Source organism: Haliotis rubra, unplaced genomic scaffold, assembly GCF_003918875.1.
Source record: "Haliotis rubra isolate DU_JTF1 unplaced genomic scaffold, ASM391887v1 Scf354, whole genome shotgun sequence".
NCBI lineage: Eukaryota > Metazoa > Mollusca > Gastropoda > Lepetellida > Haliotidae > Haliotis > Haliotis rubra.
Genome location: NW_025767029.1, coordinates 844,707 through 864,897, shown reverse-complemented (window position 1 = coordinate 864,897; position 20,191 = coordinate 844,707). Strand labels below are relative to the sequence as shown.

The window sequence follows — 20,191 nt, the reverse complement described above, 5'->3', positions numbered from 1 at the left end:
TATCAACCATGTGACGGCGACCTGATAACTGTGGCCGGACCCAGCTAGCAGGATATATCAACCATGTCTGCACGGTGGCCAGATAACTGTGGCCGGACCTAGTTAGCAGGATATATCAACCATGTCACGGTGGCCTGATAACTGTGCCCGGACCCAGCTAGCAGGCTATATATCAACCAAGTCACGGCGACCTGGTACTGTGACCGGACCTGTGGCACTGCAAAGTGGTTAAAGTAAAGCGCGTCAACTTCTCAATTTAAAAATAAATACGTATAGTATACGTAGTAGTCGCCGTCGCCGAATCTCTGACTTGTATATGAAAAATCACTGCAGTGAAAGGATTAAAAACTGGATTTGAAGAGTTTTAGTCTTAATTGGAAGCGCGACCCAAAACGGCTCATTTTCACGTGACCATTCCCGGGTCATGTGACCATAAACACTCGTGTCAATACAAATCCAGCATGGCGGCGGTAGGGGCGATGTTGTGTGCCTTGGTATTTGTGACAGTTTTACAGAGATCCTATGGCATAAGTTACCAACAACCAGAGCAGATACACTTGTCATATGGCCGTAAGTGTTTTCACAGCATTATCAGAGTAAGAGATGACTTAGACTGTTCTTATAGATGTAGTCTATCTTTGTGTAGCCGCTGCCCGTCTTGAATCACTTTGAAACTGGGCAAAAATCAAGGCTTGGTTATTTCCCAGTTTCAAACTGAGTTTCACAATAGTGTTTTTTTTGAGTACTGCACTTTACCGGGCGCACTTTTTCAGATTAATTAGCGCTGCTGGGTTTCCCTAACCCTAACCCTAACCCTAACCCTAACCCCTAACCCCTAACCTAAGGATCGTAAAGGGTGGCATACCCTAAACCCTAAGGATCGTAAAGGGAGCAGCGAGGGCTGCGCCCGGTAAAGTGCATTCTAGCCTTTTTTTTTAATCTTTGAAGGGCATTTAGAAGTGGAATGGATTGATAAACAAGCAGAAATGTATTTTTACATACTACAAGTCATGTTATAACAGGAGAAGAGTGCATCTCCTAGCCGAGAGCCGCGATGCCGTCCTATGCAGTCAAGACATGACCCTGTCTTGACTGTATAGGACCGCATAATGTATATAATATAGGTCATACTTATAAATATATCAGAGTCAGGCGCCTATGCCATAGGCAAGCCACGATGCTGTCCATAGGCTATTAGCCTATGGACCGCATCGCGGCTCTCGGCTATGCATCTCCCACAGCTGGTGGGTTGTTAGCCTTCGTGAATTAGTATACATCATACTGATGAGTGGAGACTACTTTGACAGAAAGTAAACATAATATTTAAATAAACCATTTTGTCATGTTCAAGCAGCATGTACGACAAAATCGTGAAGACCAGTAAAATCTGGTCTAGACAGGTCCTATGTACCGGTTTCTAAGTAGGGAGGTGCTGCTGGGCAGACATTCAGTGTGTTCCCTAAAGAGGATCAGTCTTGTTGAACTTTCTCGCATGTCACTCAACCAGGGGGTCAACAATGGCAGCAGATTATTTTGAGTAGAGGTATCAGGAAGCAGAACGTGTGTAAAACATTCTATTTTCCAGCTCATTGAATAAAATCAGGGATAATCTACAACAGGGATAGGTCACTCGCTTGCTTTCTTTACCATTTGTACTAATTAGCGTGTGCCTCGTCATGCTCCAACACACACAGTCGGAATTTTACAATGAATGAATGAATGAATGAAGAGCAAGAATTATATGTGAATGAATGAAAGCAATAGAGAAAAAGAACAACAGAAAGCAATACATATGTGAATGAATGAAAGAATAAATGATACACCACGGCCATCCCAAACATGTTAAAGAACGCAAAACTATCGCTAAAACACATGCGTTAACATCAGCTGTCCTTTTTTTTTTAAATCTACTTACAGACATTTGTTACATTAGTAAATAACTCAGATATCTTATTGCATGTGTGAAATGGCATTGGCATTGACAGAATGTTAACTGACATAGTCACACACCCCTCAAAAACAGAAAGTTTAGAACTATCACAAATCGTTGTAAACACCTTTCCAGTTTTGTCAAATACTAAGATCAACAAGAAAGAAAGAAGTTTTAGAACTATAACACTCAAGCATCACAAGCATCAGTGGCAGATCAGAACAGATCGACGATATGTCATATTTTTCACACACCTCAAGTACACGCTAACAATTTTTTTAAAATGATAAAACTATCACTATTACTTGCAAACACCTTTCACCTGATGGTATATTCCCCTCATAAAAATTAAAGGTGTATGTGAAAGATGTTTTAGAACAATAACTAGAAACACTCAAACAACGCACTGTAGTATTTCAATGGCAGATCGGCGATATGTCATATTTTTCACACACCTCAAATACACCCAAACAATTTTTTTTAGTTATAAAACTATCAATGTTACTTGCAAACACGTCTTTCTTCGCTGTGTACCGAGAATTGAAGCCAGTGAGCTACAACATGCCGACTTGAAACTTTACTACAAATCTACTGCACTAATACTGACACTAATAACAATTATTTGACTTAAAATGAAGTGACAGAATAGGTAACTTATCTTCTACATGTACGTTTTCAGTTGTCACAACTCTCAGCGAATGTAATCAGCTGTTGAAAAAAAAACGGGCTCAATCTTAAAAACTACGCTGCCACCATATTGGCTACACTGGTCATGTGACAAGCCGAGGCATACGCTAAGGGGCTTTTCGAGGAGTGACCAGTCCCCGTTATATGGTCTCCCTGATAAAATGCATGGGAGTAGCAGCATATATACCACCATCACCAACATTCACCAGCCTTCTAGCATTTTCCCTATGTAAGCCTGCAACATGCTTTTTCAATATCGCTATACCAACAAAAACCTGACTATAGAATGCAAATTGGCAATGGGTAAATTTGAGCTCACTGATAGCAGAATTATGTCGCAGTATTGATATGTTTTAAACATGTTTATTTGTCCAAAACAAACACAGACTGGTAAACAAGCAAGAATGTTTACATCAATACCAGTCCAGTAACGATGAACAATAAGAAGATTGATCTAAACATATTTCAAGACTTAAATAATATAGTAACAAAGGTCAACATGTGCAAATTAAGACTTGTGAGTCAGTGGTGCCAACATGAAACAGATTTGCTTTTATGATAAACACCTGTGTAGATTTAAGAATGTCCATGTTGGTTGAGTTGCTTAACAAAGCACTTCCGTAAATGAATGTGTTTCAGTAATAAAGTTTTGTGTGAAAAGACATATTTTCCTTAGTATCATGATATTTTCAACATGTGATAGATATTGTAGGGTGCCTCCACAGTGGTAACCACATTAACAGTTAAATGTTATGGAAATGTGGCTATTTATCAGCATATTATTGTGTGATATAGCATTGCTGTAGCAGATGACCATTACCAAAACATATTGAGCATTCTTCATTTGCAAATCACAATAGTTTGCCTGATTGTATATATTTAATTGTATGGTCTGTGAGGCATACTGATTACATCTCCTCGGCCCCTGATGATGAACAAGGTTCCTCATGAATGCATCATTTCATATGATGTTAAGCTGAATCACTTTTGTTGGCCATGCAGGGATTTACCTGGAGTCCTGTACTTAAGGGTCCCTGGGACTCATACTCTTAATTTGTCAGGGGTCCTGGACAACAAAATGGGGGTCCCAGACACTTAAATTTTATTTTTAATACTGCTATTGTATTGTGTATCATGATCATCACATTGTTACAGTAATTAAATTGCAAGTAATACCATAACCCAGCTAGTAGCAAACACAGTGATAACTTATTGTCACTTGATTGGAATTTTTTCAGTATTTGGACTTTTTCCGAGTCCCTGTGGATGCGCTAAACAAGTCATGTTTAGGTAAATTGATGTGTCACTGTCATTAATTTGTATCTTGTAACCATAGTAACTAATGTTTTTTGGCTTAGGTGACCCCACCCAGATGATAGTGACTTGGAGCACCCTCAACTCCACTAACACTTCTGTCGTCAAATATGGCCTGAGTCCAGCCACTGTCAACCAGCAGGCCACTGGTTACAGCACCCACTTTGTGGATCGGAGGGACGGAGCACAGGGCCCAGTACATACACAGAGTCGTCATCACTGGGCTTACTCCGGGACAGAAATACTGTAAGAATATGTAAAGATCGACAGTTACTGTAAGTATATGTAAAGATCGAGTTACGATCATGGGCTTACTCCAGGACAGAAATACTGTAAGTATATGTACAGAGTTACGATCATGGGCTTACTCCGGGACAGCAATACTGTAAGTATATGTACAGAGTTACGATCATGGGCTTACTCCGGGACAGCAATACTGTAAGTATATGTACAGAGTTACGATCATGGGCTTACTCCGGGACAGAAATACTGTAACTAGTGTAAGTTTACACAGGGAGTTACAAACTAGTGTAAGTTTACATAGGGAGTTACAATCATGGGCTAACAGTGGTCAAAGATACTGTAAGGGTATGTAGGGAGTTGCAATCACTGAGGTTACTCTGGGACAGAAATATTGTAACTTATGTAAGTATATGTAGGGAATTGGTTACTCTGGGTTCATGGACTTACCCCTGGACTGAAATACTGTAAAATACTGTTCATGGGCTTACACTGGACTGAAATACTGTAAATACATGTATATGTATCATGGGCTTACACTGGACTGAAATACTGGAAATACATGTATATGTAGGGAATTGCGTTCATGGGCTTACACCTGGACTGAAATACTGTAAATACATGTATATGCAGGGAATTGCGTTCATGGGCTTACACCTGGACTGAAATACTGTAAATACATGTATATGCAGGGAATTGCGTTCATGGGCTTACACCTGGACTGAAATACTGTAAATACATGTATATGCAGGGAATTGCGTTCATGGGCTTACACCTGGACTGAAATACTGTAAATACATGTATATGCAGGGAATTGCGTTCATGGGCTTACACCTGGACTGAAATACTGTAAATACATGTATATGCAGGGAATTGCGTTCATGGGCTTACCCTTGGAGAGAAATTCTATTTTGCATATGTAAAGATTACTAATCACTTGGCTTACTCCTGGACAGGCTTATTATTTGACAGACAGATAAATTATATGTGGCAGTACGTCTTTACCTATGTGAAACAAACGGACAAATACTTAAGTTTATTGTGTGGTTCACTTGCTAGTACAAAACTACAATTAAATGATCGGCAGGATCATATTCTGTTTGTTTTCATTTACCCTAGATTATCACTGTGGGAGTTACTATGGCTGGAGCGATATGTTCAACTTTACCGCCATGCCCAAAGGGAATAACTGGAGTCCACGTCTGGTCATGTTCGGTGACATGGGCAACTCTAACGCCCAGTCTCTGCCCCGACTTCAGAGAGAGGTGGACATGTATGATACTGTGTTACATGTAGGTAGGTAGGTCCTCTGCTGTCACAGTCGGTAGGCCATCTATAAGGTTGTGCTTGCTGCCACGCCTGGCAACTTAGCATCTTTTTATCCCCCGGGTATTAAGATGGACTCTGTGCATCCGTCCTTCCATGCACATTCATCTTTTCCGGAGCAGAACTTTAAAACTATTGTACTGGTGCCTTTTGGTAGTTTTGGAATTCTGAATAAAACATTTTTTAGCATTTCCTGGTGACAACAAGTTTGACTTCAACTGAAATTGGTGGTAGTGCTCTTTTCCGGAGCAGAACTTGGAAACTGTACAATATTTCTTCACCACATTTGGCACATAGATAGGTCTAGTGGTGAACTGGTGCCTTTTGGTAGTTTTGGAATTCTGAATAAAATCATTTTGTGTTTCCATGGCAACAAGTTTGGCTTTGACTGAATTTGGTGGTAGTACTCTTTTCCAGAGCAGAACTTAAAGGTCACATGCAACCAAAAAATCAAACATAGTTAAAACACAATTATCACTTATTCATGACATATAATATACATTGCTGATTATGAAAAAACATATAAACAAAATTATAAGCATATAATCGCAAATCAAAAGTGCAATATTTTGTACTTGAGTTTACTTCCCAAGAAATGAAGCAGCCGGGATACCGAACCCAGTCAGAGTGGGCTGGTGTGCACTCAAGTGTAACGGCTGGTTCATTTACAGATTCCCTCACGGCTCATTGTGTGTGTATATATAGAGATGTTGGGTTTTGTAAATACATGCTCATTTTTTGTGTATAACATTTTGCAATCAACAGACATCATTACATGTCATGTGTACAAGTATCACACCTGCCTGTCTGTGTAATTACATAATGTGACAGAGACCGAACTCTGGCCATAAATCAATGCGTTTTGTTTATGGTGTATGGCCTGATAGGTGTTAAGTTCAAATTGCATGTGGTCATATCGAAGTTGTGTATTGAATATTGTCATTAGCAACCAGGCAGGCAGACACATAGGTGTCAATAAAACAGACATTGAGTTTTGTCAACGACATATTCATGAAGAGTATTTTGCCATTGCAGGGGATATAGTGATGGCTGTTGTTGTAGTTGTGTCCAGTAAACAAAAGACGACTTGTTTCATTTTCGTCCGATAAAAAGAAGACAGCTTGACATGGCAGTGTCCAGTCAATCAAAATAATTCTTTTATAGTTGTGTCCAGTAAGTTAAAAGCAGCTTGCTTTGGAAGCAGGTAAACTAATGGCAACTTCTTGTATCTTGTAGGAGACTTGGCCTATGACTTGGATGCGGTAAGCAAAAAGCAGCATAAAGTAACATGAAATATTTAGATGTCGTTTATAGAATATTTCAAGATATGACCGTTTTTGTATCTGTGGTAATTGTTCAGTGAAGGTGAAAAACATTAAAACATTTACAGATATCGTAACAGTAATTGATATGCTTATCAACATGATATCTAGCATAGCAAAATCAGCATTTAGAAAAGTATACGTCCAACTGGAGATATGTGAAATATGCTTCTGTGTGTATCTCCTGTAATGATGAATATCTAATCCATATTTAACTGTAATGTACACAGAGGCACATCCACATTTTTGAAGAAAGAGACAGGGGATAGGGGTGTACATAGTACAGAGAACACAGTTAACATAACATGGAAGGTCAGTATCTACCAGCCAGTACACATATTGTCTATTTGACTTTCAGAACAACAGTCGAATTGGAGATGCCTTTATGGGACAGATTCAGAGCATCGCTGGTTATCTCCCTTACATGACCTGCCCTGGCAACCATGAAAACAAGTAGTGAGTGGGTTCACAAAGTTTCGTTATTATTAAGTAACAAGTCGGACTTGAAAGGCTTGGTTTGTGGACCACTAAACATTATATAATGGCAACTACATGGGTATTTACAGTTTGTCCATCTTGTCCATCACTTGTTTCTGACCTCTGTATGATTCAATATATTCACAATCAGTATTGCCCTATGTCTGCAGAAAGTCCTTGTATAGATTATTGCACATTGAACACAGTAAAAAATTCAAAGTTAGGCTATGCAGTCTTTTTGTTTAAGAATGCAAGAATACATATGTTCATATCATCACGGCTAAGCATTATTTGTGGCAACTAATTCTTGGAAATTTAGTTGAATTGTTTTGAATATAACTCAATTCTCCCAGAAGTTTTGAGAAAAAAATATAAACCATTCTATTATTATCTAGTAACAAGTACACTTTAGAAATTTCCAAAATCCTACAAAGAAAACAAATGTTATTTCACTCTTTTTTGGATTTTGTCAGCATTGTCATACAAATATCCTTTGCAAATGTTAAATGTAAGTTACTATTAAGCCCTGTAATGATGGAGTTGCTTAAATCCAGTTAACAAATTTTTGCTAATTTTTACTTTTCATCTTGACGTCTCTGAGATGTGGGGACAAAGTCAAACTCAGAAGTACAGGTTTTGTTTTGTCTCAGAACTGTGATATTGCATCACATTTGGCTTTCCTTCATTGACGTGCTGTGATATGTATCTACTAATTTTTAAACTGGTTTTAACTTCTAGACCTAACTCACTCACTCAATCATGCCACCCCACTCACTTGTTCCAGCAACTTCTCCAACTACAAGAACCGATTCACCATGCCGTTTGATGAGCAGTCTGAGCACATGTTCTACAGGTGAGTCTTGGTGGAAGTTTTATAGAGGAACGAAGAGAACCTACACTTTCCCTATACACATAATATTTCTGAAAGTATAATGAATCTTTCAGGATTTACTTCTGTATTTCAGTTTTGACATGGGACCTGCCCACATAATCTCGCTTAGCACTGAGTATTACTACTATCTAGAGTACGGGTTTGGGCAGTTACTGATGCAGTACGAATGGTTGGAAGAGGACCTCAAGGTAAAAGTCATGCTGTGCCTTATCATCTTGGAAACACTACTTCTTCAATCACAGTGGTTAAAGCATTTACCAGTGATATTTACCACATTTTCCATATTAAGCCCAACTCCAATAAGCACACCATGAATAACCTCTAGACCAGTCTTTAAGGAATGTATTCTATATAAACATAAGGTTAAGCCTGTTCATTAAGGCCTCTTCCATGACAGGACTGGGGTATAATTAATCACATGGTGTAAAACTGTAACTTGGACACTCAATGCTATTGAGAGAGTTGAGGAGGAGGCTCTATAAAGACCTGTGCTCAATTATTGAAGGTGGTGCAACCCCTGAAGCCTTGTATCCTCTGCCACTATGGGCCTGGAGTAGCCTAATGTACCCCCACTGAGTCACTCCTGGCTGATAATGGAGATGGTATGGAGTACATGTACTTCAAGTATGATAGAATGACAAGCCCCATTCTGGTGTCTCTCCCCCCTCTCTCTCTGCCCAGGTGTTATATAGAATCCAGGACAAAATCCACCCCAAAATTGCAACCTAGGACAAAATCCACCCGGACAAAATCCACCCCTAATAAATTCTACCCTACAAAAACAAAACTAATGACATGTTTAGTCACAAAAATGAAGTTTATTCATATCAGTCATTCATAATCGATAACAAAAACAACCAAAATACATATGTAAGCACATTTTTGCATATATAAATATGACAATTGCACATTTTCACATTTCACATTTATGAATCACACATTCAAACATATCTATGACTAAACATCTTGCTACATTTCAACAACACAAACAACGGCCTCGAGTGTCTTTTCCTTCACTGCGTAGGTCTTGCACAGATCTTCAAGGCGTTCTTGGAGACGTTTGGTGGTTGTTCTGGTTCTTTTCAAAATGTGACAAATGGAGAAACCTTTAATGTTTGAAACAACATCTAGGAACAACAGCCAATTAGGAAAACATAAATGCTATCAAAGCAATGCTTGCAATGCTTGAGAAAAACAACTTGATCAAAGATCAGGACACACTAAAACTTTTAACAAAAGCAATTTGAGAAGGGTGGATTTTGTCCATTTTTTTGTTAAGAAGAGGTGGATTTTGTCCGGGGTGGCAATTTTGGGGTGGATTTTGTCCGGTCACCGTTATATAGCACAGGCAAACTGTAGCGCAAACAGGTTTGCTCGCTTCGCTCGCATATACGAAGACTGGTCATTTTCTCTTTGTTGCGCAACCCTGTTTGTGCTACAGTTTGCCTGTGTATATAGTCCATTAATAAGTCCATTATTAATGTTGTTATAATTGCAACTGTCTGAAAATCTCAGAAAGCGAATCTGCCGGAGAACCGAGCTGAAGCGACCATGGATCATCACAATGGGACACAGACCCATGTACTGCTCCAACACTGATAAAGATGACTGCACAAGGAATGAAAGTTTGGTAAGAAGGAGGACTTGGTGTCAGCGAAATGAGTTACAAATCCTTGTTTCAGAATGAACTACTGTTGTGTTTTTTTGCTTTTTAATGAAACAAAGTCAAAATTGAAATCTGTTCACATTTAGCCAACAGAGATTGCTTTGAAAGGTTACATAACATAGAATATCGACTAAGCATTTTGACTACATGTAACTTGTATTTAGAATTTGCTTTAAGGTTTCTGAAAGTGTTTGTGGGTTTTATGCAGGTTAAACCCTGTATTTGACTCAATTCATGCAAGACTTCCCCGATAGTGACTTGCTTCACACAACCTATCTCCAGTTTTGACTCGCCATGGCAGATACTGCAGTGTAAAATTGTTTTACCTCTGCCACAATGGTATTAGACCATGCTTGAGTCGTGGAAAGCTGATAGTCATCACACTGTAGGCAGTTTCTATCATTTTATGTTTGAGAGTAATAAACAGAATACTAAACTTGCTTCCATGAAATAATTTTTTTATTTAACTTGTGAAAGATATAACACCAAACTCGTTTTCGCTTGTTTGATCAGGGTTTTACATGACGCGTGATTCCTGCGTATTTGACGCAACAATTTTCTAAAAGACTCTCAAAGTATTATCATACGAGTCAAGCTTGACACAAGTTTTATGAGTGACTCTTAGAATTCAGTTCCATAAAATCGATTTGATAAGAAAACAATGATAGCTTTCGTATAATTGCAAATTGTGTTGAAAACGCTCGTCATATTAACAGAAAGTATGTGAATACCGAAAGGCTATAGACAGTGAGTGAGTGAGTTAACATTTAAAGTCACATCGGCAATATTTCAGCCATATCGTCACAAAAAACATGTAATAATTCTAGAATGCATAAAGGTAAATTTATAAATAAAAACACTGTTAACAAAGGACAGTAAAACCAACTAGAATATGACAGACATGAACATAAAACTAGTATGTAACTCTAAAACAGCATAATTACAGAAGACAATACAATATAAAAACAGGCTAGATATTGCCAACAACTGAAGGTAGATCACCATACTAGGGACCATGGGGACTTGCAGTACATTTGCTTCCTGCATGGACCCTAGCTGGGTTTACACCATCCCTTCAGATGTTAGCAAGTATTGACAATCTAGCCATAAATTAAAATGACATATATACTGCGCTTAAAAAAGTAGTATAAATTTACTTTGAATGTTTTGGGACTTCCTTACCCTCTCAGGAGGACAATAATTTTACAGTACTTTAACCCCCTTAAAGGATACAGCCCTGAACAATCCCAGTTGATAATCTAAACTACCAATTATAAAATATTTATCTATTTACAAAACATATCAAAATTTATGTAACAAGTCTATTTCTTTTAAAAAATCAATAATTAAATGAAAATTAACAGTAGTAAAAAGATCCCTGCAGTTGTTACATTGAAATACCTATTCCTTGTGATGGAAAAAGGCTAAAGAAAGAGCCATGCTAGAATGCGGTAAAGATACCAGCTAATAGCATTTAAGTACCTATGTCATTCACTATATTGAGACAGCCAATAGCAGTTGAATACATCATTCGCTATATTTGGACAATGTTTTGGTCATGTAAGCATTGTATGTCCTGCTAAGAAACAGCAATCGCTTTACTCGTTTTTCGGTAATGAAAGCCAGAAAAACAAATCTGACTTTTCCACTGATGAGCACTGATACCAGCGGCAAAATATATGGTTGTCAAAATTTTCAGAAGTCAACATGAACGAGACATCAAGCTTCTAAAGATGACATTGACGCAGTTAAAATTCACGAAATGCAACAGCATTTCAGTACATCTGTCAAAATTGCAGAAAAGGCAGACCGATGGTCAAATTAAACAAGTGTTTACTGTTTATGTCAGAGCTAAATAAAAATCCCTGTTGATACTTTTAAAGATTCGATGTATCTGCAAGTTATCAATGGTGTATAACACTGCAGTAACTTTCACAGAAATCCTCATATCATTGAGGAATCAATCTTCCATGTTATGGAAGAACAGCAGATTGAAGCCATAAAGAGCAGTCTATACATTGGCCTTATGTTGGATGAGACTTGTGACATCACCATAGATAAAAAGCTTGCAATTTATGTCAGGTATATTGATGGTGAACCTGCTTGTATACAGTATACTGGACTTTGTTAGGTCTGAATTGAACAGTGAAAAACATGCTATTATAACTAATCATATAAATGACAAAACAACACTAAACAAAAAAATCGTATCAAAACTCTTGCTTTTTGATTTACACAAAGAAATGTTACACTAAAATTTTCATGACTCCCAAATATTGAAAATGACTCCCAAAAATACAATGCTTTGAGTCACCATGACTCCCATTTTTCAAAGTCTGTGTAAAACCCTGTTTGATACCAAATCATGAACTCGTTTAATAAAAATGGTTTTACACGAAAGGTTGTTTAGTATCCTCTAACTATGACTCAAGGCATGCACAGGCAAACTGTAGAGCACTTAGGGTTGCGCAACAGAGAGAAAAATGTACCAGAAGCTGGCATGGGTAATGGAGGTGAGGAACGAGTGATGTCCTCCCAAAAGTTAGACGTCCCAAAAGTTAGACGCGTTAAAACAACAAAGGTTATGGTTGGTTGCACTGAGGTTCACTACACTGTTACTTTCGTTAATTAATGGACTAGTCCAAATGTACTAATCCAAACACAAAGAGAAGAGATTATGGATAATGACAATGACTTAATTTGACATAAAACAAAATAAGTTAATCCAACAAGATAATTTAAATGATCCATGTATGACTTTATAATGACTTTATTTGGCACTAAAACAAAATAAGTTAATTTAACAAGATAATTTAAATGGTCAATTAAATCATTCAAGATTTGACATCTTTCACATCATTCACTGTACAGGCAAGAATGTCAACCAAGTCTGAGCAAATGCCCAACTGCATCGAGGAACTCCATGTTTGTCATCCCTCCTGCACGCAGCCTCCCTTGCAGACGCATCAGCCTGTTCTCAGTTTCCCTGTAGACCCTCTTCCTCTTCCACATTGCCAGTGAACAAACTCTCCCCTGACTCTGTTCTTGGTGTACTCTGTTCTTGTGTGTGGCCTTGAAGGAAAGGAATACCTGAGGAGTACCCTTCTGTGACTTCACGTATTCTACTCTCTTATTTGCTTTATTTAGCGTCACATGCACACCTAAGGTAAAATAGGTAAAAAATATGAAATGGGTAAAGAGTAATAGAGATTTGGAATTTAATATATATGTAGTATAATAAATGGTTATTGATATTGTTTGAGGACAGGAACCTGTTTAATTTGACTGTATTTTGTTAATATGTTGCTCTACAACCAACCCATGTTTAAAAACATGTTTATTAAGTGAATAATGATGAACATAGTGACTAAGATTGCAATTTGCTAATCTTAGTCTGGTTATGGCAACATCAATTGCGTGTTTGGTGATAATGTTTACATTTTGTATTTAGTGTTTGTTGAATTTAGTAGAGTGGATGATGCTTTCCTATTATGATTGAATGTTAACCCTACACCCTGTACTTCTTTTTATATTTTATATTGTTTATGTTGGAAACACAATGTTATGAATGAAGTAACTCCATTAGGTTAATGAAAACTCAAAAACAAAACAAATCTATAATCCTGAACATTGTGAAAACACAATGGAGAACCCAGTGATTGAGTAAGCCAGTCAACATTAGTATTCTGATCAAAGTATTTCTGTACAAATGTGAAAACCATTTCGTTAGTGTATGGGACAGGTTCATTATATCAGTGGGTAAGACTAGGTTGTAATCACAGTCACGCCTGATTAATTTGTCCGACAACTGGGATGTCTGACTTTTAGGACGTCTAACTTTTGGGAGTAAACCGAACGAGTTGATATGCCATCAGAGAGTACAACCCTGTGAGGACATGGGCGTCTAACCTTGATGGTGGCAATATTTTATTTGACTTTGAAAATATTTTCTAACTGAAGTGAAGGAAGTACGTTGCCAACCTTTGCTCGCTTCGCTCACATACAGGAAGACTGGTAATGTTTTGTCTGTTGTGCAACCCTATTTGCAGACCAGTTAGCCTTTGATTCATGCAAGATATCTCCAATAGAGACTAGCTTCACACAACCTATCCCCTCCATTTGACTCAATTCATGCTTACGTTTCCCAGAGGATTGCCTGGTCAAGGCTCAATTACTTACAAGCCACCTTCATGTCGGTCGCTGGAACATTACAGAGAGTGGCATTAAACATTCATACAAAAAATGTTTGATGTGATCAGTGATTACACTGTTGCGATCTGTTGGATAAGTTTGACTCAGTTCATTCAAAGTGTTGCCAAGGTTTGACAATATACATGACACATTTCTCCAGGGTTGGACATAGTTAATACAACCCATACTCACTGTTTAAAGTAATTCTTACAGAGTTGTCTCAGTGTCTGTCTTTTTCCAGGTGAGGGTAGGCATCCCTTTTATCCATGTCGGTGGACTTGAGAATATGTTTGACAAGTACGGCGTTGACGTGGCATTGTGGGCTCACGAACACTCATATGAACGACTGTGGCCTGTCTACAACAGAAAGGTGAGTTTCTAGCTTAACCAGAATCTTCTGTTTTGTTTGGAAATGTTTGAAACCCACATATTTGAATATCCTAAGAAATACTGAGAGTTGGTACTTTTAATTTGCCTTAATGAAGTTTTGTTTATCTTGTATTGGATAGTGCTAGCATTACAATAAAGGCAAAACAATAAACTTTGTATAACAATGTACAATCGAGCCCTGTTTACACAGACGTTTTGGTTACGTCTGAAAATTGTCCGGATAGCGAGTTGTCTGGCTATTTGAAGAAACACGTTCGGGAGTTGCACAATGAAAATTTATTCTTTCAGATTTACATATTTAGTACACACATAACAAGTGTAGAAGTGAGCACAGCTCACAAACCCATGCTTCCAACTTTGGACAAGATAACCATGAAACACATTTTGCACTAAGTTGTGTTTCCATGGAAACAGCCAAAAGAACATTCTGATAAACATTAAAATAGCAAAAGGCACATCTATAGGTAATGATTAACATGTGTGTGAACTTTGGTGAATATAGCATGTAAGCTTTAGGAGATATGCTCCGGACAATGTTTCGGGACGGAAAGACGGACGGACTGACAAAATGAACGCTATAAACCCCTGTTACTTCGTAGCGGGGATATAATAATAACAGGTGATAAACAACAACAACAAGCAGTAATAGGATTGGTACACAGAAACATGTAAACTAGCACTGGATACTGTAGATAAATATACAATGTATGTACATGTGCCTTTATGAAGTGAAGAAGTCTGTGAGCATCGTGACTATGCTTTATATATCTGTTAGATGTATTCATTGCTAACAGACTCTTAATTGCATTTCCTCACTGCCCAATCGTACTGCGTGGGGTATGTGTTGACAAGTAATTAACAAAGACACACTTCAAATGACTGCCAAGAGATAGCAGTGAACACAATAATCAGTTGTCTGGTAGGTTACAGCCCGGCAAAGCCACATTTGAGAAAAAAACAGGCTGAAATTCGGGTGGCGTTCCCGCTAAAGGACACGGATGAACAACAGGGGAATGTGGCTTTGGCGGCAATGCTATCACAACATTGTTAAGCCCCGTAATAGGGTACCGTATCTAACATAGAAAAGCAAAGATATATACCATTATTTTCAGTTTTATTCACTCGAGGTTTCACAATCATAACAAGCATAGTATGATAACACTCACATAACTCACAATATTTAATTCACATCATCATCAATTCTCGTAATTAATTCTCAGCGTCAATCGCAAACATACACATAGTATAGCCTAGTATAGTTCATTCTAAATGGAGTCGGGGATCGGGTGGTCAGGCTCGCTGGCTTGGTTGACACATTTCATCGGTTCCCAATTGCGCAGATCGATGCTTATGCTGTTGATCACTGGATTGTCTGGTCCAGACTCGATTATTTACAGACTGCCGCCATATAGCTGGAATATTGCTGAGTGCGGCGTAAAACTAAACTCACTCAATCTAAATGGAGCAGGTTGGTTGACGTTGTCTGCATACTCTACATCAGTCAAATGCTGATTTACCATCTGTGTCTTCTGTGACCTTAGTCGGCTGTCAATATTTCTGTATTTCTTGCGTCTTGAAGCGGCTGTTCAGTGGGTCGACAGTCTCAAGACTGCAACTTCCGTAAGTGATTATTCGCATTTGAACAGTTTGACAATCTTAAAAATGTTGGGGTGGCACTTTCGGGCTAACTGGTTGATCTTGTGATGCCACCCCTCAAGGTTGTTATTGGTCCGATGGCCATCATTCCCAAAGTGGTTCCACACAGACTTTGGTGAAACTTCTGCCCACTACCCAACTTGTTGTGATCCTTTGATCATATGTTTATTCTATATAAAAATTATTTGAGATTTTCTTAAACTGACTACTTATATAAACAATTATATCAGGGGTGTTTTTTTTACTAGTCGGTAACTCTCTGCTCAGTTTGTGTATTGAAAATGTGGCTTTGCCGGCAATTCCCCTTATAAAAGACATATTTGTGAAACGATAACAAGGGTTTCATCCTTATGTATTTCTGCATCATAAATACTATACTACAGAAAAGAGTATATATTATCAAGCCGAAGGCTTGCAATATGCAAGGTTTCTTCTCAGCATTTGATATTTACATTACAAAAACACAGTGGTAATAATTTATATATACTTAAAGGTGTTAGTATTTTGCCAAAGACAAGGCATGCCTGATGTCCATTACATTACTTTGGCATTAAGGGCAGTGGGGTAGCCTAGTGGTCTAAGCGTTCGCTCGTCACGCCGAAGATCCGGGTTTGATTCCCTACATGGGTACAACATTTCTGGTGTTCCCCGGCATGATATTGCTGGAATATTGCTAAAAGCAGCGTAAACCATACTCACTCACTCACTCTGGCATTAAATCGAAATTTACATATCTTTAACATAGTCTTAGCAGTATGATCAAATTGATCAAAGTAAAGATGATAATTTGATAAATGAAGAATATGAAATATATATGTACATGTTACAATATACATTGTCTTATGATACAGGTGTACAACGGCAGCTATGAGCACCCATACACCAACCCAGGGGCCCCCATCCACATCATCACAGGGTCAGCGGTACGTCGCATCACACACTAATCCATGCTTCAAGTGGTATTATTCAGCCTCATGTAAGAATGTCGAGTTTTGATTGGTTCACTTGACTCTGATAAAATACCATGTACACCCGTCACGATCCGCGAGCAGGGAGTACAAAAGTCGTATTATCCCGCCACGCCTCGGTGACCACGTGAAGTGAGAAAAGCGTGCATCGCCAAGCCTTTAGTAACGTGCGCTGCATTGAGGTCATTCGATCAGCTGGTGTCAACATGGCATCTCACATAAATAAAAACAAGTTGATTCGATGCGTATTGTTTTCTTTTGATTCAGTAAAAACATTCGGCTAGATAAATGCGTTATCACATCGTGTCGAGGGAAATACGGGGTTTTATCAGTCCCTCGTAAGGTTGTATTCCCCTCCGGCGAGGGGAATACAACCTTACTCAGGACTGATAAAACCCTGTATCTCCCTCGACACGATGTGATAACTTATAATGTCTGCATTGTGTTGTGTGCATTAAAATCTTGTAAAATGTTAATGATCAATTTAATGACAGGATGCAAATAAACAGAAAAAATATTTCTCTCTAGGGGTGCAAAGAAAGGCTTGACAAGTTTGTCAAGAACCCGAATCCTTGGTCAGCTTTTCATGACTCCGACTATGGCTACACTCGTATGACCATACACAACCACACCCACATTGACTTCCAACAGGTGTCCGATGACAAGGTGAGTACACCATCCACAACCACACCCACATTGACTTCCAACAGGTGTCTGATGACAAGGTGAGTACACCAACCACACCCACATTGACTTCCAACAGGTGTCTGATGACAAGGTGAGTACACCATCCACACCCACATTGACTTCCAACAGGTGTCTGATGACAAGGTGAGTACACCATCCACAACCACACCCACATTGACTTCCAACAGGTGTCTGATGACAAGGTGAGTACACCATCCACACCCACATTGACTTCCAACAGGTGTCTGATGACAAGGTGAGTAGACCAACCACACCCACATTGACTTCCAACAGGTGTGTGATGACAAGGTGAGTAGACCAACCACACCCACATTGACTTCCAACAGGTGTCTGATGACAAGGTGAGTACACCATCCACACCCACACCCACACCCACATTGATGTCCTACTTCTGATGACAATGGTGAGTGGGCGGATGTATACAGGCTTAGATACAGATGTGTATACAGGGTAGTGGTATCAGACGTTACATGAATTGTAGTGTGATGTGATGTTGGTGGGTTTAGGAGATGGTGGTGAAGAGGCTGCTTCTAAATCACTAGTTGTCAATGCTAATGTCTTGCATTTTTAATGTGCTTCAGAACGGGAAGATCATCGACAGCTTTACTCTAATAAAGGACAAACACGAACCATATGGCCTGGGCAATGCCTAAGCAGACGTCAGCCATCAACCCTCAATACAGCTGGTAATTGTTATCCATGTGTTGTTATGTACTTAATCTGGGTGAAGTTTGGATGGAATGGATGATGATGGATCCCCATGAGGACACGGCGGAATAGGTCAAAGTTGCATATTTTCTGTCAGAACCAATCATAATGAGGGTAGCGTTGCTGACTGTGTATCGTTAAGATTGAATTATTGCTCTTGCTGTCAACCACTGGTCTGCCCACATTCTTCATGATGGTCACTTTGACATAAGCAGCGTTTGAAATAACTGCTTGCCTTACCGCCTGGAATGGATTATTTTCAACATGGACTGCCAGATTCTCAAATTCACCTGCGCAACGGTCGGGTTAAAATTTACACATATATATGAAGATATTTTGTGGGCAGGTAAGTTTTGGTCAGGGCTGGCAAGTTTTACATCTAACCAGCCCTGTGGTCTGGCTGAAAGTGTTAGTGTCAATGTGTGTGATGGTGGCCATGCTTTTTGCCAGGTCAGTGTGTCCCCTTGGTTGGGATACAATATATCAACAAATTTGCTTCCGTAATTTTATACTGCAAAAATATTGTCATGCTGGTTATTTTGTACATGGAAGATTAGGATCTATATGGGTAGGGTATATCACAAAAGGAGCATTTATGTCAAATCCAAAGGACGTCTTGACTTTGTCCGTCTTGACGTTTGTCCGAGCAGGTTAAATGGGAATAGCTAGCTGAAGACACACGTTTGTGACTTATTTAAGTATTGAAGTTGTGGTGAGGGGCAACATTCAACTGGAAATTAATATATTTCAGCATTGTCTTGTATTGATACAACATGTATTGTGTATGTTTTGTTGCATGAGAACTTCACGAAGAAAGAGTACTGTTTTCTTGACGACAGGCACCTCTCCTCCTGAGTATATAGACGACAGTAGTCACGGTCAGTGCCCATATATAGAAATATGAGTGATTTTCTCTATGGTCAGTGTTACATTATGTGTTTTATATTTTCATAATGAATCACTAGTGTGGTTTATCACCATGTACGTCCATGTGTTGTATTGTCATACGGGTAGCAAGAGAATCATTCCACTTGTAGTTTAGCCCCAGGAGAAGGAGTCCATGGCTGCATGGTCTCTACAAGATAGAATATATTCATTCACTAAATATTGTGGTTTTGACTGTTGACCTGTGATAGTAGGAACTTGCCAAATAACCCACTGTGTTTCATCCTTTCAACCCCCAAATTGTGCGAGTCAAAGATTGTCATTTATCTTACTGCATAGGCTTTGATTACTTACATCTGTCCAAACTGTATTGTGATCTTTACAAATCATTTGTGTCTTAATATAGGATTCCTCATTCAGGAACAAGCCTGTCCTACAGAGTAATAGGTACTCTGCCTCACAATCCCTGAACCACATTATTTTCCTTACTGCCTAGCCCTCTCTGCAGTGCTAAAGCCCTAAATGAAGCAAGTGTAGATTCCCTCAGGTCTCCTTTTCAATTTAAATAGGTTTGTTTGTTACTAGGGCTACCGAAATAACCGGTTTACCGGTATTTACCGGTTCAGACGTGAAAACGATACGTATTGCGATACCCTGATTGAAATCCGGTATTTTGACATGCATTCGGAAAACTTCGTAACACTCGGAAATCTTCGGATATTCCCTTGTTTCATTTGTGCCAAATATTATTCACATTTTATTTTTCATTTTTTGTCATGATGAAAAGGAGTTTTAAAGCTTAATCAAGCATAGTGATTTTGTTGTGGTTTT

The 20,191-nt window shown here is 38.7% G+C and overlaps 1 protein-coding gene across 1 annotated transcript; it reads left to right on the top strand.

The window, feature by feature from the left end:
* The first annotated feature begins 433 nt into the window (after positions 1–433).
* On the top strand, positions 434–19,061 carry LOC124285169 (acid phosphatase type 7-like). Its single transcript, XM_046721351.1, is given in 14 exon segments — positions 434–570; positions 3,976–4,103; positions 4,105–4,177; positions 5,291–5,467; positions 6,734–6,759; positions 7,178–7,275; positions 8,081–8,149; positions 8,262–8,376; positions 9,704–9,730; positions 9,732–9,818; positions 14,287–14,415; positions 16,943–17,014; positions 17,588–17,725; positions 18,349–19,061. Coding segments are annotated over 14 exon segments (1,320 nt in total). The 5' UTR covers positions 434–461; the 3' UTR covers positions 18,421–19,061.
* The last annotated feature ends 1,130 nt before the right edge of the window (positions 19,062–20,191 follow it).